General features: G+C 31.8%; 1 protein-coding gene across 1 annotated transcript; it reads right to left on the reverse strand.

Annotated features, from left to right (window-relative positions):
• Positions 1 to 4231, reverse strand: LOC100263683 (uncharacterized). Its single transcript, XM_002269867.4, has 5 exons — positions 3737 to 4231; positions 2017 to 3641; positions 879 to 1286; positions 572 to 786; positions 1 to 478 (listed from the first exon to the last, which is right to left on the reverse strand). The coding sequence occupies exons 1-5, from the start codon at positions 3901 to 3903 to the stop codon at positions 230 to 232; spliced, it is 2664 nt and encodes an 887-aa protein (XP_002269903.2). The 5' UTR covers positions 3904 to 4231; the 3' UTR covers positions 1 to 229.
• Positions 4232 to 18339: the final 14108 nt, after the last annotated feature.

The raw sequence follows: 18339 nt of genomic DNA on the forward strand, positions 1-18339 counted from the left end.
GAACCCCAATTACCAAACCACCACTTTATATCGGTAAATTCTATTTACAGCCCAATTCAAACGCCAACTACGAGAATGAGCAAGAAAATAGGGTGGAAATGGATTATTTAAAAATAAAATAAAAAGTGAATCCAGTATAATGCTCCTTTTTATTTCTCTTTCCTATTCTTTTATGGACATGGATCTACAGCTAGAAGACGGCGAAACAGTGGCAGCTCTCATATTTGTATCACGGGAAGAGCATAAATGAGGGTTCTACATGAATTTTTCGGTTAACAATGTTGATTTGGCTTAGTTTCTTTTGGCACCATGCTAGTTGATCTGTTGTCAATCTCGACATGTTAAGCGCTCTCGAAATCAGTCTCAACTCAACCTTAGCAAAGAAGAGCGAGCGGTCTAATCTATCTTCTCTATGCTTTTGAAGCCTCTTCACTATGCAATTTTTGCTTCTCAAAAGCTCTTTCAGCTTTTTCTCCTTCTGCATGACAATGGCAAGTATAAGATGAATGCCTCAGTATAACCAAAACAGAACAACCAAAATTAGTCTTTTCTAGTCATTTAAAAACCATACCTTATGAAGACCCGTTTGAATATCCATCAGGAGCTCTACATCTGCAGGACTTTGGAGATCAACCTGGTTTCCTTGAAGACCCTTTACGTGTTTGTCGGCATGAAGAAAATCCCAGAAAACGTGCATAGATTTCTCAATGGCTTCTGTTAGCATTGCAATTGTAATTGCATCTTGCCCTGTCTCTATCATTTCCTTCTTATCCTTGATGCAATCATCTGTAATTCAATTATTAAGTTCAATTACAAACTCTGCAACCTGTTTAATTTTATTACACTAACTTGTGGGCTTTTCACCCAAACTCTTTTACCTTTAATTGCTGGAACTTGAAGAAGCTTATGGATAAGGTATCTGTTCTTAACGTAGCACTGTACCCTGGGTCCTTGAAATGGCTCATTTTCTATAAATCTTTGCACAAGTACTTGAAACTGTTGAAATTCACTGGTAACTTCACTGTATTGGCGAAAACCATCAGGATCATATTCCTGCAGCTCTAGGGCTTTCCCATATTGCCACTGGAGCATTTCCCAGGAAAGGCACAGCTGTCCCACATATATCATTTCCAAATCATTTTTCAATTCTCTAATCAAATTCAGGGTTGGGCCATCTTGGAGCCTTCTCAGCTTTGCTGTCTTCTGTGAGAGCAGAGATTTAAGTGCTGAAGCTGAAGGTGTTTTGTTTGAATTTAATTGGACTGGGTCCTTCAACTGGAGGAAACCTAGAGATGATGCCAAAAGAAAGCAGGATTAACAAATAAACTACAATTGGACTGTTAACTTTATTGCATGTTCTTCAAGTACCCCTATGGAAAAGGCATTTCATTGAAGAAAGATGTTATCGTACCATTTTCTGACCACGAGCAGGAATCAAAAGTGGAATAAAGACATTGCCAATGGTACTAGCACGCTGAATGTTTGGTGGAGCGAAAAGGGAAAGAAAGAAAGGGTAGGTGGAATGGCATTAAAGACGGTGGGTACACACTTTCAATTAATTGTGACATTCTAAACCCGATGGGCTAATCTTATATGCACATAAAGTTGCTGAAAATAAAGTAGAGGGAGAACCCCCATTCAATAAGGTTCCCACAAAAGATCTCTTTGGAAAAGAAAAATACCTTCAGCATGATCATATGAGACAATCATATAGCATTAGTAAAGAAAAGCAGGTTTAGTAGTCTAAAGAATCCATGAACCAGATGGAGGAAAAAACCGGCCATCTGGTCAATTATGGCCTACAACTATTATTATAGTAGTGAATTCTAACCACAGAAATGATGGGCTCTTTGTGGATCCTCTGTACATAGTGTGTTTACTGAAGATGAAGGGTGCATAGTCAAGTATGTTTACTGAAGATGAAGAGTGTAATTTGACTATGCAGAAGTTTTATGCAGTAATATGCTTACTCGCCAAGAAATCGAAATTACAAGAAAAAGGGCATTTGGGACTTACTGATTGCATGCACAGTTTGGTAATTCAGGATATCCAGTTTTCGCATTTTATCTGCATACCGCTGGTAGAATTTCTGAATCCCTTCCATTCGATCTTTGTGCTCCAATTTTTCTTCAATCTTCAATGGCTTTAGATCATCAACAATCTTGGGAGACTCGGATTCTTCTAATATAGTGGGAAGCCCCCTGGTTCTCACATTTTTCAATTCCAATTTCAGCTGTTCTATCAAATTTCCATGCTCCCACAAGTTCTCCCATAGGCTATCATCGTCAGAATCTGAGGAAGATGGACTCTTCTGCAAGGAGGGTTCGTCTGATTTTTCTAAACTATTCACTTTATTTGTCCCTTCCAAGTCTATGTCCTCTTCATATCTGTCCTCGACTTTTCTGGAATCGTTCTCAGAGAAAAGTTCTTTGTCATTGGAGCTTTGCAATTGAGATTCTAGTTCTAAGTATTCATCTTCAATATCTTTGACATCTGCTTCCTGATCCAAAAAATTTGTATCATGTGAAGGATTTTCTTCCATACTTGGATCGTTATCAACAACTCCTGCCTTCTCCGTGACAATTGGTAAAAGCGTTGATTTCTCCAGCCATTCACCGACATCTCCAACCAACAAAGGGTCATCATTAACTGAATTAAACACATCGTCCAGAATTATGAACCCATCACCTGAATCAACCAAATCGTGGTTTGAACCTAAAGGAAAAGGGTAATTTTCAGAAACCTCATTGGAGGAATGACAATTACCCAGAAAAGTATTTTCTGAGCCACCAGTCCATCCCCTCTCGGAAAGTTCATCTTGTGTAAATACTTCTTGTTCTTGTTCCTCTAAAGCCTCTTCATCTCTAAAGCTTCCAGCAGAGTCCTCTGTTTTTGCATGATCAACATCGTCTTCTTCTAGATTGAGCTGAGTACCAATACATTCAGTAGAGTCCTCTGCTTTTGAATGATCGACATCCTCTGCTTCTAAATCAATTCCACCGCCAAAACACTCAGCAGAATCCTCTGCTTTTGAATGATCGACATTCTCTGCTTCTAAATGAATTCCACCGCCAAAACACTCAGCAGAATCCTCTGCTTTTGAATGATCGACATTCTCTGCTTCTAAATGAATTCCACCGCCAAAACACTCAGCAGAATCCTCTGCTTTTGAATGATCGACATCCTCTGCTTCTAAATTAATTCCACCGCCAAAACACTCAGCAGAATCCTCTGCTTTTGCATGATCTATATCCTCTGCCTCTAAATTAAGCTCACAACCAAAATTTTCAGCAGAATCTTCTCCTTTTACATGATTAACATCCTCCACTTCCAAATCAACCTTCCGAATATCTTTTTCAGTATTAGGATCTGGGCTATTGCTGATAGAGCCATCATTTGAGGCCGCATAAAATTCTTGGACAGTAAAGCTCATAGTCTGTGGTTCTTCAATGAAGCCCCTGAAATCTTTCCCACATATGAACTGATACTTACTCGTATTGGCAGTGGACGCAGTTTCCGTAATAACAGGACCCTCTCTTTCTCCGTTGTTCTCATCAGCTTCCGAATTCTCAAAGCAATCCGAACCAATCTGCCTTTCTCGGAGCAAATCCATCTTTCTCGAACTGTCCTCAACTCGAAATCTGCAAAATTGACAAAAGAAAGCAACAAGAAACAAAGAACCCATTAATCCAAGCCACCGAAAGCATGAAAAGGCCAGCAAATCAAGAACACAGACCTGAACAAATATCTGATTATGGATCCAAAAACACAACACGTGCAAGTGCAGACCAAAACCCAGAAAGAACCAGCGAAGCTGAACATGGTTCTGCACACAAACTGATAGAAAAGGCTTTTATCAAAACCGAGATGGCTTTTGAGGATAAAAAATTGTTTGGTGGCCATCAATGCAATCAACCTAGATGTTTTTCTCAATCTCAAGCAAAGATAAAGCGGAGTTCTCCATGGAGAACTTCATTGGAGAGAGTGGACTCTCCACTTGTGAGGACAGCGGGATTTGTGGAAAGATGAATAGAAATCCGGGAGCAAATAGGAGTGATCGTAGGTGCGAATTCGGAGAAAATGGTAAGGGAGAAAGCAACGTGTATGGAATATATGGGTGATTGAGAGGCGCTTGGATTTCTCAGAACATTTTAATTTCCGTCCCTGTTTAATATTCGCTCTAGTCTGACACGTTTCGAAGGGCTTGGGACTCGTCAGTCGCTGATTGAAACCTACTTGCTTTGTTTTCCGGTCGAAATGGCTTTCTCAATTTTTTAAGGGGACATGGTCGGTGGTGGGGTCTGCGTTGGGGTACGTTGTTAGACCCCAACTGAAATACCGAACCCGCCACACTACTCGTCCGAGTCCATTAAAAGTAGCTTGATTTCATTCTGAACATTTTAAAACAAAAAACAAAGAAAACTTTCGTACCTGAAAAATTTTGTAGAGTGGAGCTGCTCGTGTTTTCTCAATCTTTATTATGAGGAAAAATAAAGCAAGAGTTCTGTAAATATACCGTGCTTGTATTTTGAAAAATTCAAATTAGAAAATAAATCATCGGATTCTTCAACACGATTGTATAGTAGTTTCTTATCTAAAGAGAGGTAATTTGAAGAGATTGACTCTCTTTTGAAACAGATGAAGTTAATTTAATTTCTTTGGAAGAGATAGAGCTCTATGGATAACTCATTTTAAGTTATTATCTAAACTATACAATTAATAAAAATAAATAAAAATTTATATTTATCGGGTGAGTTTCATTCAATCCCCTTGAGGTTTTATGTAAATAAATTAAGTTGTCACAAGTTTTAAATTTCATCGATTAACATCCTTGTAAATGTATTTTATATATAAATTTTATTTTTTGAAAAATAAAATTTAATTTTTAATAAATTATTAAGTATTTTTATTTAAGATACTTTTACTTGAAATTTCTCTAAAAAAAATAAATTTTATAAGCGAAATAAATTTATAAAGGTGTTAATTAATTAAATTTGAAATCAACGATGATTGGATGTATTTACACTAATTCTCAAGGGTCTTAATGAAATTAACTCTAATTTATAAAGGTGTTAATTAATGAAATTTAAAATCAATGATGATGGGATGCATTTACACTAATTCTCAAGGGTCTTAATGAAATTAACTCTAATCATTAACCATTAACAATTTCATTCACTCTTAAACTTGTATTTAGACTTTTCAAGAGTAGCAAAACACATCAATTCTTTTTTAGATCAAAATAGGTTGATCATCTATCATCTTAAATGAAAAAAAATATTTCATAATACAGTTAATAATAGTTTCATACCAATCCAACATTCATTATCATAACATTTTATCTTCTTATCTTTTATCATTAAAATTGAAGAAAAAACTCCATTACTTGATGTGGTTCTAATCTTTTACATTTTTACTTCTTTTTTGTTCTTTTTTTTTAATTTTGTTATAGTTTTAGTTAAATCCATTTAACTTATTTTTATTTTTTATATAAAAATTAAATAATTTTAAAATATATAAAATTTTAAATTATTTTGATTAATATTTATTTATTTTTATTTTTTATAATGAAATTAAACATAGAAAAATCTTAACAAATTTTGAACGTTTTTAATATTTATCAGGAATCAAACATAAAAACAAATCTAGTAAAATCATTCATACAGTCACAAAAGTAACTAAAGAAAGGGATACTATCACACATAATACACAAAAAAGAAAAAGAAACGAACAATCAATGAATTTATTTCATGAGATACCCTCTAAATCTAAGATATGGAGGAATGAATGCCATGTCTCAAATCAGCATAATGTTAGAATTGTTTGAAATTCCTGTTTTATTACCTACCATGGTGGAATCCCACCTTCTATCTGCCCACTATTTGGTGGGGCGAATAAGTGTGGAGGTGGACTAGGCCACTTGTTGAATATATACCACAAGTGCATATAACACATAGTCTTGGGCATTTATTGATAATGTGGTATGGGTCCTATGACTCCTATCCCATGCATGTGCCATACTACATTGGTTTGGACTTCAGAGTATGGACCCTTGCTCCATACCGTGTGGACCTCCATCTTTGTCGCTGTCTTTCATTACAGGTGGGATCATACCTTATCAGTCAAATATAGCTACCCCTACTTGATTCCTTTTATTATTATTAGTATATTTTATGTATTTATCTTTGTAGGTGGATAGTGGATCCATGCCTTTTTACACCTACTTATTTTAGTACCAAACGTACACCACTTGTATTTTTAAGTATTGTTCCACATCCTGGCCTCCCACTCCCTTCCTTTATTGAATCCTCCTACAATTTTTTTGCTCTTTAATTCAACTTTGATTAAGATAAATTTCATAGGACTGTAAGTTAAGGGTTATGATTGAATTAAGCACTAAAAGTGTTTTTGAAATTAAAGTTTTAAAATTATGAATATTACTTGAAAAATGACATATTATAAATTATATATAACCTATTTAAATATTTTATATGTTAATATAATATTAGATGAAGATAAGTTTGTAAAAATATGTATTTCACTTATAGTTTATATGTTGGTGTTGTTATCATAATTGTTATTATTTTTTTTAACTTTGATGTATTAACATGTTGAAGAGTTTAAATATGATGGAAGACTCAAAAGACTAAATTTAGTTAGATGTATAAGGTCTAACATTACTGGTAATGCAAAAATAAGGTACCCTTGCAAATGAGTATCTGGTCATCGTACATCCTTGAAAGAAGAAGATGTTAGTCTGACACCACCCTTGAGTAGATACTCTCCTCACTCACTACTTCTAGGTCAACCCAAGTCCATGACTTAGTTGTCAATAGTGTTGTTCTGACAAACTGTGTTGTCTTTTTAATATTTAGCCAGAAAGCCTGCAAACAACTCGTGATGATACAAGATCGACTTACTTTACATGCATGACCGCTATATAAAATGAATACTCTCCCTTTCATGAAAGACTCAAGAAAAAAGACCATATAAAAATATATACATCTCCAATTATTTTTCTTAATTATGGATTCTAATTAGATTAAATTCAAATTGAATAAAATATTTAAAAAAATTTAAACATAATTTCTTACTAACCTACAAAGTTGGGGTGAAAATAATCTAAATTATTTATGATGGCCTTACACCCCCCTCAAACGGTACGAACCATCACGTACCAAATGCATTTTTTTTTTCAATTTATGTGTGTTTTATTTTTAATTGTCACATAAAATATTATAAATAAAATTTTTGCTTTCATCCAAATATAATAAATTTCACGTCGCCACTCTCCTATTAAATTATGCACTTCCCCTTTTAAAAAAAGTGACGAGAGCTACTTACCAAAATGCACATACACGAGTTAGCAGCCCACCAAAACCGAGCATGCGTGATATTAAACAACTACTTTCTCTCTACACTAAGTAGACGTCTCTACTTTCTCCTTTAGAGGCTTATATGGTATGATGACGCAACAAATGGAATCTCCATTTGGCTTCATTATTGATTTGACTTATACATGCCATGATCCATATCGGTATCATACACCCACTTACAAAACATGAAGATGTTATCCTTTCTTTACCTCTTAAAACCATCTTTAAATATGTGGTTCTTATGATTTATAAGGCACTGAATGCATTATGGTTTCATTGAGTGCCGGAGAAAAAATGGACGGACTTTGGCTGATTCTTGAGTCATTTCAAACTAGTGGAACATCATGATACCCTAATAATAATGATGGAAAATGAGAACATTTATAATCTTCAAATCACAAGGGTCAAAGTTAAAACCAAAATGCCTTTGTCACTAATGTCCTTTCTCCGCTAACTCCATAAGCATGACGCTGAAAAAGCAGCCGACATACGTGGCTTTGGATGAAGGGAGCGTCTGCTTTGACAAAAAAAAGAAGGGAAAAGAGGCGAATGCCAACAGTCGAAAGCCGTGTGAGGAACGGGTCTTCGAAAGTGCATCATGATGAGGAAGAGAAAAGACATGGGAAATTAGGGATCAATTCCATTGAAGTTGATAGGGAATGACAAGAGAGGAAAAGCTCGGCTTCTGGACGGCCAGGCAGGGCGTGACTTGCGCGGCAATAGATTGTTGTTTTCCCATACTGATTTGATTTTATTGAGTAGAATATGAAGTCTCGATTGACCCGTCGTTTATAAAATATTTGTAGTGATTGTTTGTCTTGTAAAGCATAGGCTAAATTACACTCCCAACAGGGGTATCTAAGAATTAGAAGTTTCTGAAATCAACTTTTACTTCGGTCATGAAACACATCGAGTATTGACCATTAATAGCTCATAGTTGATTGATGGTATCAAGGAAGAAAAATTCAGTAAAATACTTAAAATGTACTCAAAACGTATATTATCTCATCTTACCTTAGAATATAACTGATTTCATTTTATTTATATGGTAAACTTCATAAAAAAATTTATTAATAAATTAATCCTTATTGATACAAAATTATTGTTAAGAGAAATCAAAAAATAATATTAATATCCAAAATAAATTCATATTTAAATTTTTATTAAATAGATGAGTATTAATTAACCTTAAATTATCACTAACTAAAATTACTAAATAATATTAAATAATAAAATAATTTGTTAATATTTGTATAATAAATAGAAGAAGAAACTAGAAGAGAATAAATTGAAATCCTCATAGAAAAATATAATATTTTTTATTAACAATTCTCCTCTTTTATAGAGTGTTAGAAAAAAGAATGATCATCCACAAGTTTTTATAATTTAATAAATATTCATACTTTATAATACTCTTTGTCGATGATAATAAGAATATTGTCTCAAAACCTTACCAATAAAAACCTAATGAGAGAAACCATAATTGAGGAAAAAAAAAGTACAATATTTTTCAAATAATTTAACCATTATGACTACGAGTGTGTTTGATAGTGATTGTAGGAAACATTTCTAACATTTTTAATACTTGAATGATAAAAATTTTTAAGTGTTAGAAATGTTAGAAACGCTTCCTAAAATTACTATCAAATTTGTTTGGTAGTGACTTTAGAAAACGTTTTTAATTTTTTTAACACTTGAAATTTTTTATAATTTAAGTGTTATAAATGCTAGAAACATTTTTTACAATCACTTCCAAACGTACTCTAAGAGTCATTTTCAAGGTGATTTTAAAAAGCGCTTCTAGTCTTTCTAACACTTAAAAATTTCATCTTCAAGCATTAAAAAAACTAAAAACACCTTCTAAAATTACTATAAATCGCATTTTAAGAGGTTTTTTTTTTATAGTGTTTTTACTTAAAGTAATTTTTTTTAAAAGTGTCTTTTTAAAAAATCATTTATTAAAATATTTCCCTATAAAATAATATAAGTGATTTTTCAAAATTTAAAAAATATTTCCTAAAATTCATCAAATACCTAATTTTTTTCAAAAGCATGTTTTAGGCTAAAAGTGTTTCCTAGAATTATTGTCAAACGGACTCTACCTCTTTAAAACCTTTACCAATATTCATGTCAATATTCTCCCCTTCATGTAGACATGATTGTACTTTCTTCAATATTTCAATTAATAGGTCTCTCAATCTTCACATTTCAATGTTGAATCTTAACATTTTCAATGTAGTTGATGGTAACGTTTTTATGAATAGATCTGTTAGTATCATATGACTGGATTTGCTGAAGATCACTTTCACCGTTTTCTAGGAAGATATGCTTAATTTTATCACCTTTTAAAAATCCTCATTTAATTTGTGCAATACAAATAGCATTATCTTCATATAACCAAGTAATATTATTTTTTTATGAAGGGTAGTTTAAATACTTTTCGAATACATTGAATCATTAACCTTAACCAGACGTATTCACGACTTACTTCATGAATTGAAAGTGTGTCTAAATGATTTGAAGAAGTGACTACCATTATTTACTTGATTGATCTTCATAATATTGTTGCATTACCATATCAATTTTGTGGGTGTTTGATAATATTCACATATCCAAGCAATTGATATGATACTCTCTTTGAATAAAATAAACTCATATAACTTGTTCCATAAAGATATCGTAATACATGTTTGATCCTATTCCAATGTATTTACATTGGTGTAGAACTATATCTTGTTACTAGATTGACAAAAATGAGTATAATTTACAAGATACATCAATATGCCAATGTGCTAATTGCACTAAGATATGATACTTATGGACCAAACACTTCTTCATTTTCTTATTTGAGATGAAATGTATCTTTGTTCACTTTAACTGAACAAATGATTATTAGAGAATTAAGTGGGTGTGATTTATCCATATGAAAATGCCTCAAGAGTTTCTATGTATGTTTGACCTGTAAGTCTAAACAAAATTTTGGTATTCCAAGATCTTTTATTAGATAATTAACCACTCTTGAAAACTCTTCAAAAGTTTCAATAAGATTGCAACAATTATAAACTTCCATTTTTAATCTACACAATGACATAATTTAATCAAGTATATTATCATCATGATTTGATGAAGAATGTGATATAAGATTTTCAATCATTGCTTTAGATATTTTAATCTTTGAGAATTATTTGTTCTAGCCATGTTAATTCTTTAAGGAATTATTTGCTTCAAGCATGTTAAATCCTTTAAGGACTTGGTTGTTATGATTGAAACATTGAAAGCATACCATGATGTACCAAAATATGGTTTCATTAATAAATTTATTTATTTATGATTTTGGTTCCCTTTGTTATCCTTATTTACATTAATTTTATCTTATCATTCATGCCCTTATCACTTGCATTATAAAGAAGATTCAATTCATGAGTTCTTTACAAGATGATAAATAGTTCACAGTCGGTTCTTAGATTTGTACACTCCATCAGAGACTATAATGTATTACCTCATAATTGGAAACTTGTCTTGGTCATTTAGATGGTTTTCCTACAGTGAACGCACTAGTGTATATGGTTACATGCTAGAGTGGACCTATAGTGAATCATGATATTAGATATCAAATAGTCATTATTCACCATGCTACTATGTTACATGAATTCTCAACCTTGACAGAATATTGAGTTAATGCTAAGATCAATTAGCGACTTTGATCAATGAGTGGGAACTTAAGATGATCATATATTCCTTATAGGTTGTATCACTATTAATTAAGATAGATGACAACAAGTGTTCTCGGTAGAAACAACGTGATATCTCATGGTTTTAAGACAATGTGTCCCTTTGGGTAATCTCGAGGACATGTTGTTAAGATAAAGTCCTTAAAAGTATAACATGATATAACACATTTAAAATTTATTATTTATTAATAAAGTTCCAGGTTTACTTTAATTTATCTTTATTCCATGTATTGCAACTTTTGAACATTCTTACCTATATTTTTTGTATTGTACATGACTTGAATGCATTAGGAGTTACACGGAAGATCCAAATCATGGATTCCTTATAAGTAGATGACTACTCATAGCTAGTTCATAAACTTAGATAACCCGTTAGAGATTATAGTGCATTATCTTCTAATTAGAGGGATAGTTGGTTTTGACTATCAGGATGAGTTTTTTATGTTGAGTGCATTAATGTGTATGGGTACATATTGGACAGGACCTGCGGTACGTCATGACATAAGACTATCAAGTAGTTATCACTTCACTAAATTTCTATATCGGTTATCTTTCAACTTTGAGATAACACTAAGTTTATGCTAAGTTAGTAGTGACTTTAACCTATAGGCGCAGTCCAAGCTGGACTGAATGATGGCCCAGTTTATTTCCAGTGTTATCCTAACTTCACAGTTAGATTATAAGTTAAAGTTACTACTAAAATGATCAATATTCCCTATAGATTGAGTCAATTTTGATGAAAGTTGGTAGTAATAAGTATTTTCAAAAGAAACACTATGATATCCCATGAGATTAAGCTAGAGTGTCTCATTGGGTGATCCTAAGGCGATATGTTCATGTAAATTATGGTTATAATGGTTCCTTAAGTGGAACTTGACATAAGCTCTATATGAGCTAAACTGTGTCATATGCTCATACTATAGGAGGAATTGAAACTTAAGAATAGTAAAGGTAATCTTAAGAGTCTGATAGTTTTTTGTTAACATCTTCGATCTAAGCAAAAAAAACAATCCCAATTTTTACAAAAAAACGATCTTTAGAGTTAAAGTACTAACCTTTAGGTTTATACGTTCTCAAGCCTTAAATCTAAGTATTGAAGAATCAAAACGATGTCATTAGAAGTCTCGTAAACTTATGATCTTTTGCTTGACAACTCAACCTTATTCCTTAGCACACAAACAATGAGGAGTTTAGGAAGGTGAAGGTTATGAATTTCTCTTCTTTTTGGATGGTCGAACACAAAAATGATGGAAGCCCTAACCCCTAAGGGCTATTTATAGGGTTCCTAACTGGGTTTAAGTGACTTGAACTCGTATAGACTTGTGTCACTTAATCTAGTCTAAATTAGGTAATAATTAATTAATTAACCCAATAAGGCATACTAATTAATCAATTAGCCCAATCTAGACATCTTACTCACTTCTTCTTATGCAACCTTGCATAATTACTAAAATGCCCTTATGCACAAAAATGAAACTAGAGCCAATCTAACCCTAATAACCAATGCCAACAAGGTATATAAGCTCAAAGTAGGGATCACTAGGAACCATAGGAGTTCTGACCCCCTCAAAATCTACTTCTAAAGTTGATTCAATAGTCCACTATAGAGAATCAATTGAACTCCAATATATGTAAATAACAACGAGACATCACGTGCTTGGGATCTTGACCTACTATCCATTATGTCTAGTCTCCCCATGAACTAGTGTCCGTAGTCTAACAAGGTGAAAACTATTAGTCTTTCAATACTACCTCTACTATTCTTGAGTTATAGATCCTCATATTGTGTGTTCAACAGACATGTCTTAGTTCTCCAAGAGTTTATGTCAAGTTCCACTTAAGGAACTATTATAACCATAGTTTCCATGAACACATCTCCTTAAGATCACTTACGGAGATACTCTATCTCAACTCCAACAAATATCATGGTGCCTATATTAAGAATACTTATTGCTACCAGCTTTCATAAACTGTAATCCAATTCATAGGGAATATATGATTAACTTACAATCTCACTCATTGGTCAAAGTCATTATTAACTTTAACACAAACTCAATATTCTCTCAAAGTTGAGAGATAACATAATGAAGCAACTTTGTGAGGTCATGACTACTTAATAGCCTTAAATCATGACTCATTATAGGTTTTTTCCAATGTCAACCAATGCATAAGAAACTCATCCTAATAGCCAAGACCAGTCATCCCTCTAAATAGGAGTTGTTGTACTACAACCTTTAATAAGTTACTTAAACTTACGAATCTGTTTGAACAAGTCATCTATTTATAAAGAACCGTGTGACTTGGATCTTCCATACAACTTGTAATGTACCTAAATCATGTACAATGCAAAAAATGTTAGACAAGAATACTCATAAAATACAATACATGGAATGAGGATAGATAAAAGTGAAATTAAAATATCATTAAATAAATAACCATTTCCAAATCTATTACATCATGTCATACTTTTAAGGACTCTATAATAACACTTTCATCTTGTTAGATTACAGATACCAATTCATTGGAAGATTGTATACAATGGATAGCAAGTTATGAACCTGAGCACTTAGTGTCTCATTGTTATTTACATAAGGTACTAGAGTACATTTGATTCTCTTTAGTGGGATTTTGAATCAACTTTAAAATTAGATTCAAAGAGGGTCAATACTGTCTTATGAGTCCTAGTGGTCCTTCCTCGAGCTCATATACCTTGTTGGCATGGTTTATGAGTGACAGATCAACTCTTAGTTCACTTATGTGCATAAGAACGTTTTGGTAATTTCACAAGGTTGCATAAAAGGTTAGTGAATAGTATCTTTGGATTGTGTTAATTGATTAATTAGATGGTCCTGTTGGGCTAATTGATCAATTGAAACCCTTTTTAAGCTAGATTAAGTGACTCAAGCCCATGATGGGTTCAAGTCACTTAAGTCCAATAGGAAACATATAAATATTCCTTAAACGTTAGAGTTTTATATGATTTTGTCTTCTTCTACCATTTAGAGAGAAAGACTCTTACCCTCCATCCTCTAAACCCTACATCGTTTGAGTGCTAAAGAACAAGAGGAAGTCATGGGATGGAAGATTGTGGGTGCATGAAACTTTCAAAGACTTCAAACTCATTCTTTATTGAAATGAAAAGATTTGGGAACATCCAAATTTGTGTTAATGTTTTCTAATCCTTTAATCTAAATCTTTGTTAATCAAAAGTTGTGTTTTTTGTTTTTTGATGCTAGGATCTAAAGCCCTAGGAAGAAATCCATGTACCTAACTTGATCCTAGCATAGAGAATATAGTAATCCAGGATTTCCTACACATGTGATCAAGAAAACTATGGTCATAGTAATTCCTTAATTGGAATTTGATATTTGTTTTTTATGAGCTAAAATATGTCAATTGATCACATAATAGGAGGATTTATAACTTAAGAATTGGAGAAGCAATATTTAAAGGTTGATAGCATTTACCTCATTAAATTACAAAAACTAGTACATGGGGAGGGGGCGGTCTACATGTAGTGGATAGTAGGTTACAAACTTGAGTTTTGTCTTGTTCTAATATCATAGAATAATGAAGTGCAATTGACTTTCTATAGTGGAATATTGAATTAACTCAAAAATTGGATTTTGAGGGAGCTAATATTTTCCTACGGGTCTAAATGGTCCTTGCTTGAATTCATATTCCACGGCGGCACTTTCGTTAAGGGATTTTTTGGTTCCTAATTCATATGGGTACAAAAGAACATTTTGTTAAAAACATAGGTTGCATCAAATCTTACGAATGATCTTTATAGACTAGGTTAATTAATTAATTAAAGTTCAAAAGGGCTAGTTAATTCATCAAGGCCCAAGTGGGCCAGATTAACTAAGTTCAAGTTGGGTTTAAGTCACTTAAGCTCATAAAGAAGCCTATAGAGAAACCCCTTAAAGAGTTTAGGAATTCATTTTGTGCTCTTGTTATTTAAACTCCAACCCTAACCTCCACCCTCTTTAGAAAAGACTCCACCTTTTCTGATGTTAAGATCTGAGAAAGAGGCCTATTGGGTTGAAGATCACTAGGTTTACAAGATCTATGATGTTTAAGAAACTTCTTCATCATATTGGAATTAATATGGGAATATCTAAATTACAAATAAAACACATTTAATCAATCTAAGTCTTTTAAATGCATGTTTGCTTTTGTTATATAGATCTAGAGAGCCACATAACTCATCGTAAGTCTTAAACAATGTCTAACTATACACATTAGTGCACTCACCATGGTAACCTCATCCCGATTACCGTACCAATAATTCATGTAACTAGGAGGTAGTACACTATAATCTCAAATAAATTGCTTAAGTCTATAAATTGATTGTAAATGAATTATTTACTTGCAAGGAACCCATAACTTGGATCTTACATGCAACTCCTAAAACACTTAAGTCATGTACAATGTAAGAAATGTCATGCTAGAATGCTCATAAGGTATAATGCATGGAAGAAGAATAGATAAAAGTGAAATTAAAATATTATTAAATAATAAATCCACATTTGTTATATCATTTCATGTTTTTAAGGGTTCTATTCTAACAAGGATGAAAACTTTAATCTCATTACAAATAAGTTGATGAAGTACATCTAATTTAAAAAGATCAAAGAGAGAAGATCTCAATCAAATAAAGAAGAACCCAATCAAAGAAAGAGTCCTCAAGTAATAAAAAGACGAAGAAAGGAATTGTGACAACATTGAGTGAAAATAATGAAGACTTTAGGGAAGAAGAATGCAAAAGGAAGTTTTCAACATGTGTTTTGTTTCTTTGTGAGATCATGAAGATGTGATAAATTGTAATTTTAGCTACCAATTATAATGAACCCTAAGATGTTTTTCAAGAATTATATGTTGATCTTGGAAATTTTTGTTTGATAAATGTTTTTTCTCAAAAAGAAAATTTATTCTTTTCAAAATGAGCTTAGTTGGCTTGATTTTTTTTTTTTTATATTGACAAGACAAAAACATCATTTTAAAAAGAAAATGAAAATGGTTAACCACTTATATCTCAAAATTTTCAAATGATTAAAAAACCTTCAATATAATCTTAGCAAGTCTAAAATGTATTTTTGATAAAAAAAAGAAAAAAGAAAAAAAAGAATTTAGTTACAAGCATCATTATTGAAATGTGTCATAAAAACTATTTTGTAAAAGATGCTTGTAGTAGTAATCTAGGTACTATTTACAATTTTAATGAGAGAAATTGTCACATTGGTAATACTTATCCTTTGAGAAAATCCTTTTATATTGCATCTAGTTGTAAATCATTTTGGATTTTGAAGGAGAGAAATGTTAACTCTTTAGGACCAAGGAAAGATGAGTGCCAAAGGTTACTCAAATTTATTTTATATGAATCCAATAGAAAAAAAGGAAGAAGAGTTCATTTTAGACACTACTTAGAAAGGTAGATTGTTAATGCTATTAACTTTTGTAAATTCATGTCTTCTTTATTTGAAATATTCTCTTGGTTGTTGTCTTGATTCATAAAAGTTTTTGCAGTAATTTTGAGTCATCATATAATTGCATCATAGAGAATTTTCAAAGTTCCTCGACTAATTCTCTTGGGTCATTTAAATGACATGTTTATTGATATTAAAAAATTCAATAGTTATAATAATTGCTTTATAAAAAGAAAACTTTTGGAAAATTTTGGAGAAGTATCTCTTAGTTACAAATGACATATCCAAAGTTAATAAAATCATCTGTGATATTGGATCAATCCAATCCTCTTTGTTGAGAAATTGTCAAAGTGGTGATAAGCTAGGATCAAAGAAGAATATTGGTGATGTTTGGCTAAAAAAATAAGGAAAAGTAAAGGAAGATGAAGAATCAAATGAAAAGTGAAGAAAACTCCGCATCAAAGAGGAAAAGTAAACAAAGAATCTTCCAATGAGTGGAGATAACACCACTTTTTATCAAATGATCAAATTGGTACTAGCGAAGTTTGATTTTGCTTTTAGTATCTTATTGAATTGAAAATTTTTATGATAAGACAAAATTAATAATTATTGGATTATAATCATACCAAAAAAAAAAAAAATCATTTTGATAAAATTGATATAAGTGTTAACCCAAGGTTTGGATCAAGAAAAAAAATGTTATTTATGAAAATCTTAGGTGAAAATGAATGTTCATATGCTTGCATGTTTTAATGATGTCATCTTATACATTTTCTATGTTGCATTTTTTTTTTTAAGTTGCATGTGTTACCAAATGTCCTATTTCCAATATTTTTTTTTCCAAATTTAAATTGAAAAATACTATATGGTTAAAACAAATTTAAAGAGTTCAACATAGAAGTTCGAGCAATTTCTCTTGGAAAATGATTTGAAATATTAGAAAAGGAAGAGTAGTAAAATGATCTCTATTTGGATGGTTTTCTTGTCAAATTGATGATTTGCCTATTGTTTAATTATGTTACTTTTGAGCACCTTTAACATACCCCTCAAAATTCTTAAAGTTGAATATATATTTTTTAAATAAAAAAACATGTATTTAGGGGAGCATTTTAACAACTTTGATTTTATCATCATCATAAAGAGACAAGATTGTTAGACCAGGGTTTGTTTAATTTCCATCTTGATGATTAAAAAAAAAAGAGGTTTGAATATAGTGGTTATATTTGAATATGTTAGGCAAGAAACATTTTCAAAGAGGCATTCAAGAAGATATATATAAAAATATATCATCAAGATCAAAGAAGATCACTGCGTGTATGAAGAAGGTTTATCAAACTAATTTTTTAGATATTTATGTAATATTGTGGATGTACTAAATTAGAATAACATGTATTTAATTTTTCCTAAGCACTCTTAACATCATTTTAGATGGACCTAAATTGATTTTTCAAGGAAAATATCACTTTGAAGTATGTATTTCAAAATTTTTGAAAAACTAAAGGCCTGTTTGATTCCTATTTTCAAGAGCTGTTTTCTGTTATTGAAAACAAAAAACACAAAAAACTTGTTTGGGGAAGGGGCTGTGTGTTTTTGTTTTTTGTGTTTTCTGTGTTATGAAAAACCATTTTTTTGAGAATAATAAAAAGATGTTTTCATTGTTTTTTCATTATTCAAAGAATAAATTGTTTTTCTTGTTTTTTTTTTCTTAGCTACTTTTTATGTTACCACAAAGGTGCGCTCCATCCAACAACCACACCCCCACCTGCAAACCCTTTCTTCTTCTTTAAATTATTGAAATTAATA

Source organism: Vitis vinifera, chromosome 1, assembly GCF_030704535.1.
Source record: "Vitis vinifera cultivar Pinot Noir 40024 chromosome 1, ASM3070453v1".
NCBI classification, from domain to species: domain Eukaryota; kingdom Viridiplantae; phylum Streptophyta; class Magnoliopsida; order Vitales; family Vitaceae; genus Vitis; species Vitis vinifera.

Bases quoted from the DNA above. Each gene is read 5' to 3' on its own strand.
- LOC100263683 (XM_002269867.4), bottom strand. From the start codon at position 3,903: ATGGCCACCAAACAATTTTTTATCCTCAAAAGCCATCTCGGTTTTGAT. The intron at 1,287-2,016 runs GTAAGTCCCAAA...CATCATCTCTAG, and splicing joins CCAAACTGTGCATGCAATCA to GTTTCCTCCAGTTGAAGGAC. The intron at 787-878 runs GTAAAAGAGTTT...ATTGAATTACAG, and splicing joins TCAAGTTCCAGCAATTAAAG to ATGATTGCATCAAGGATAAG.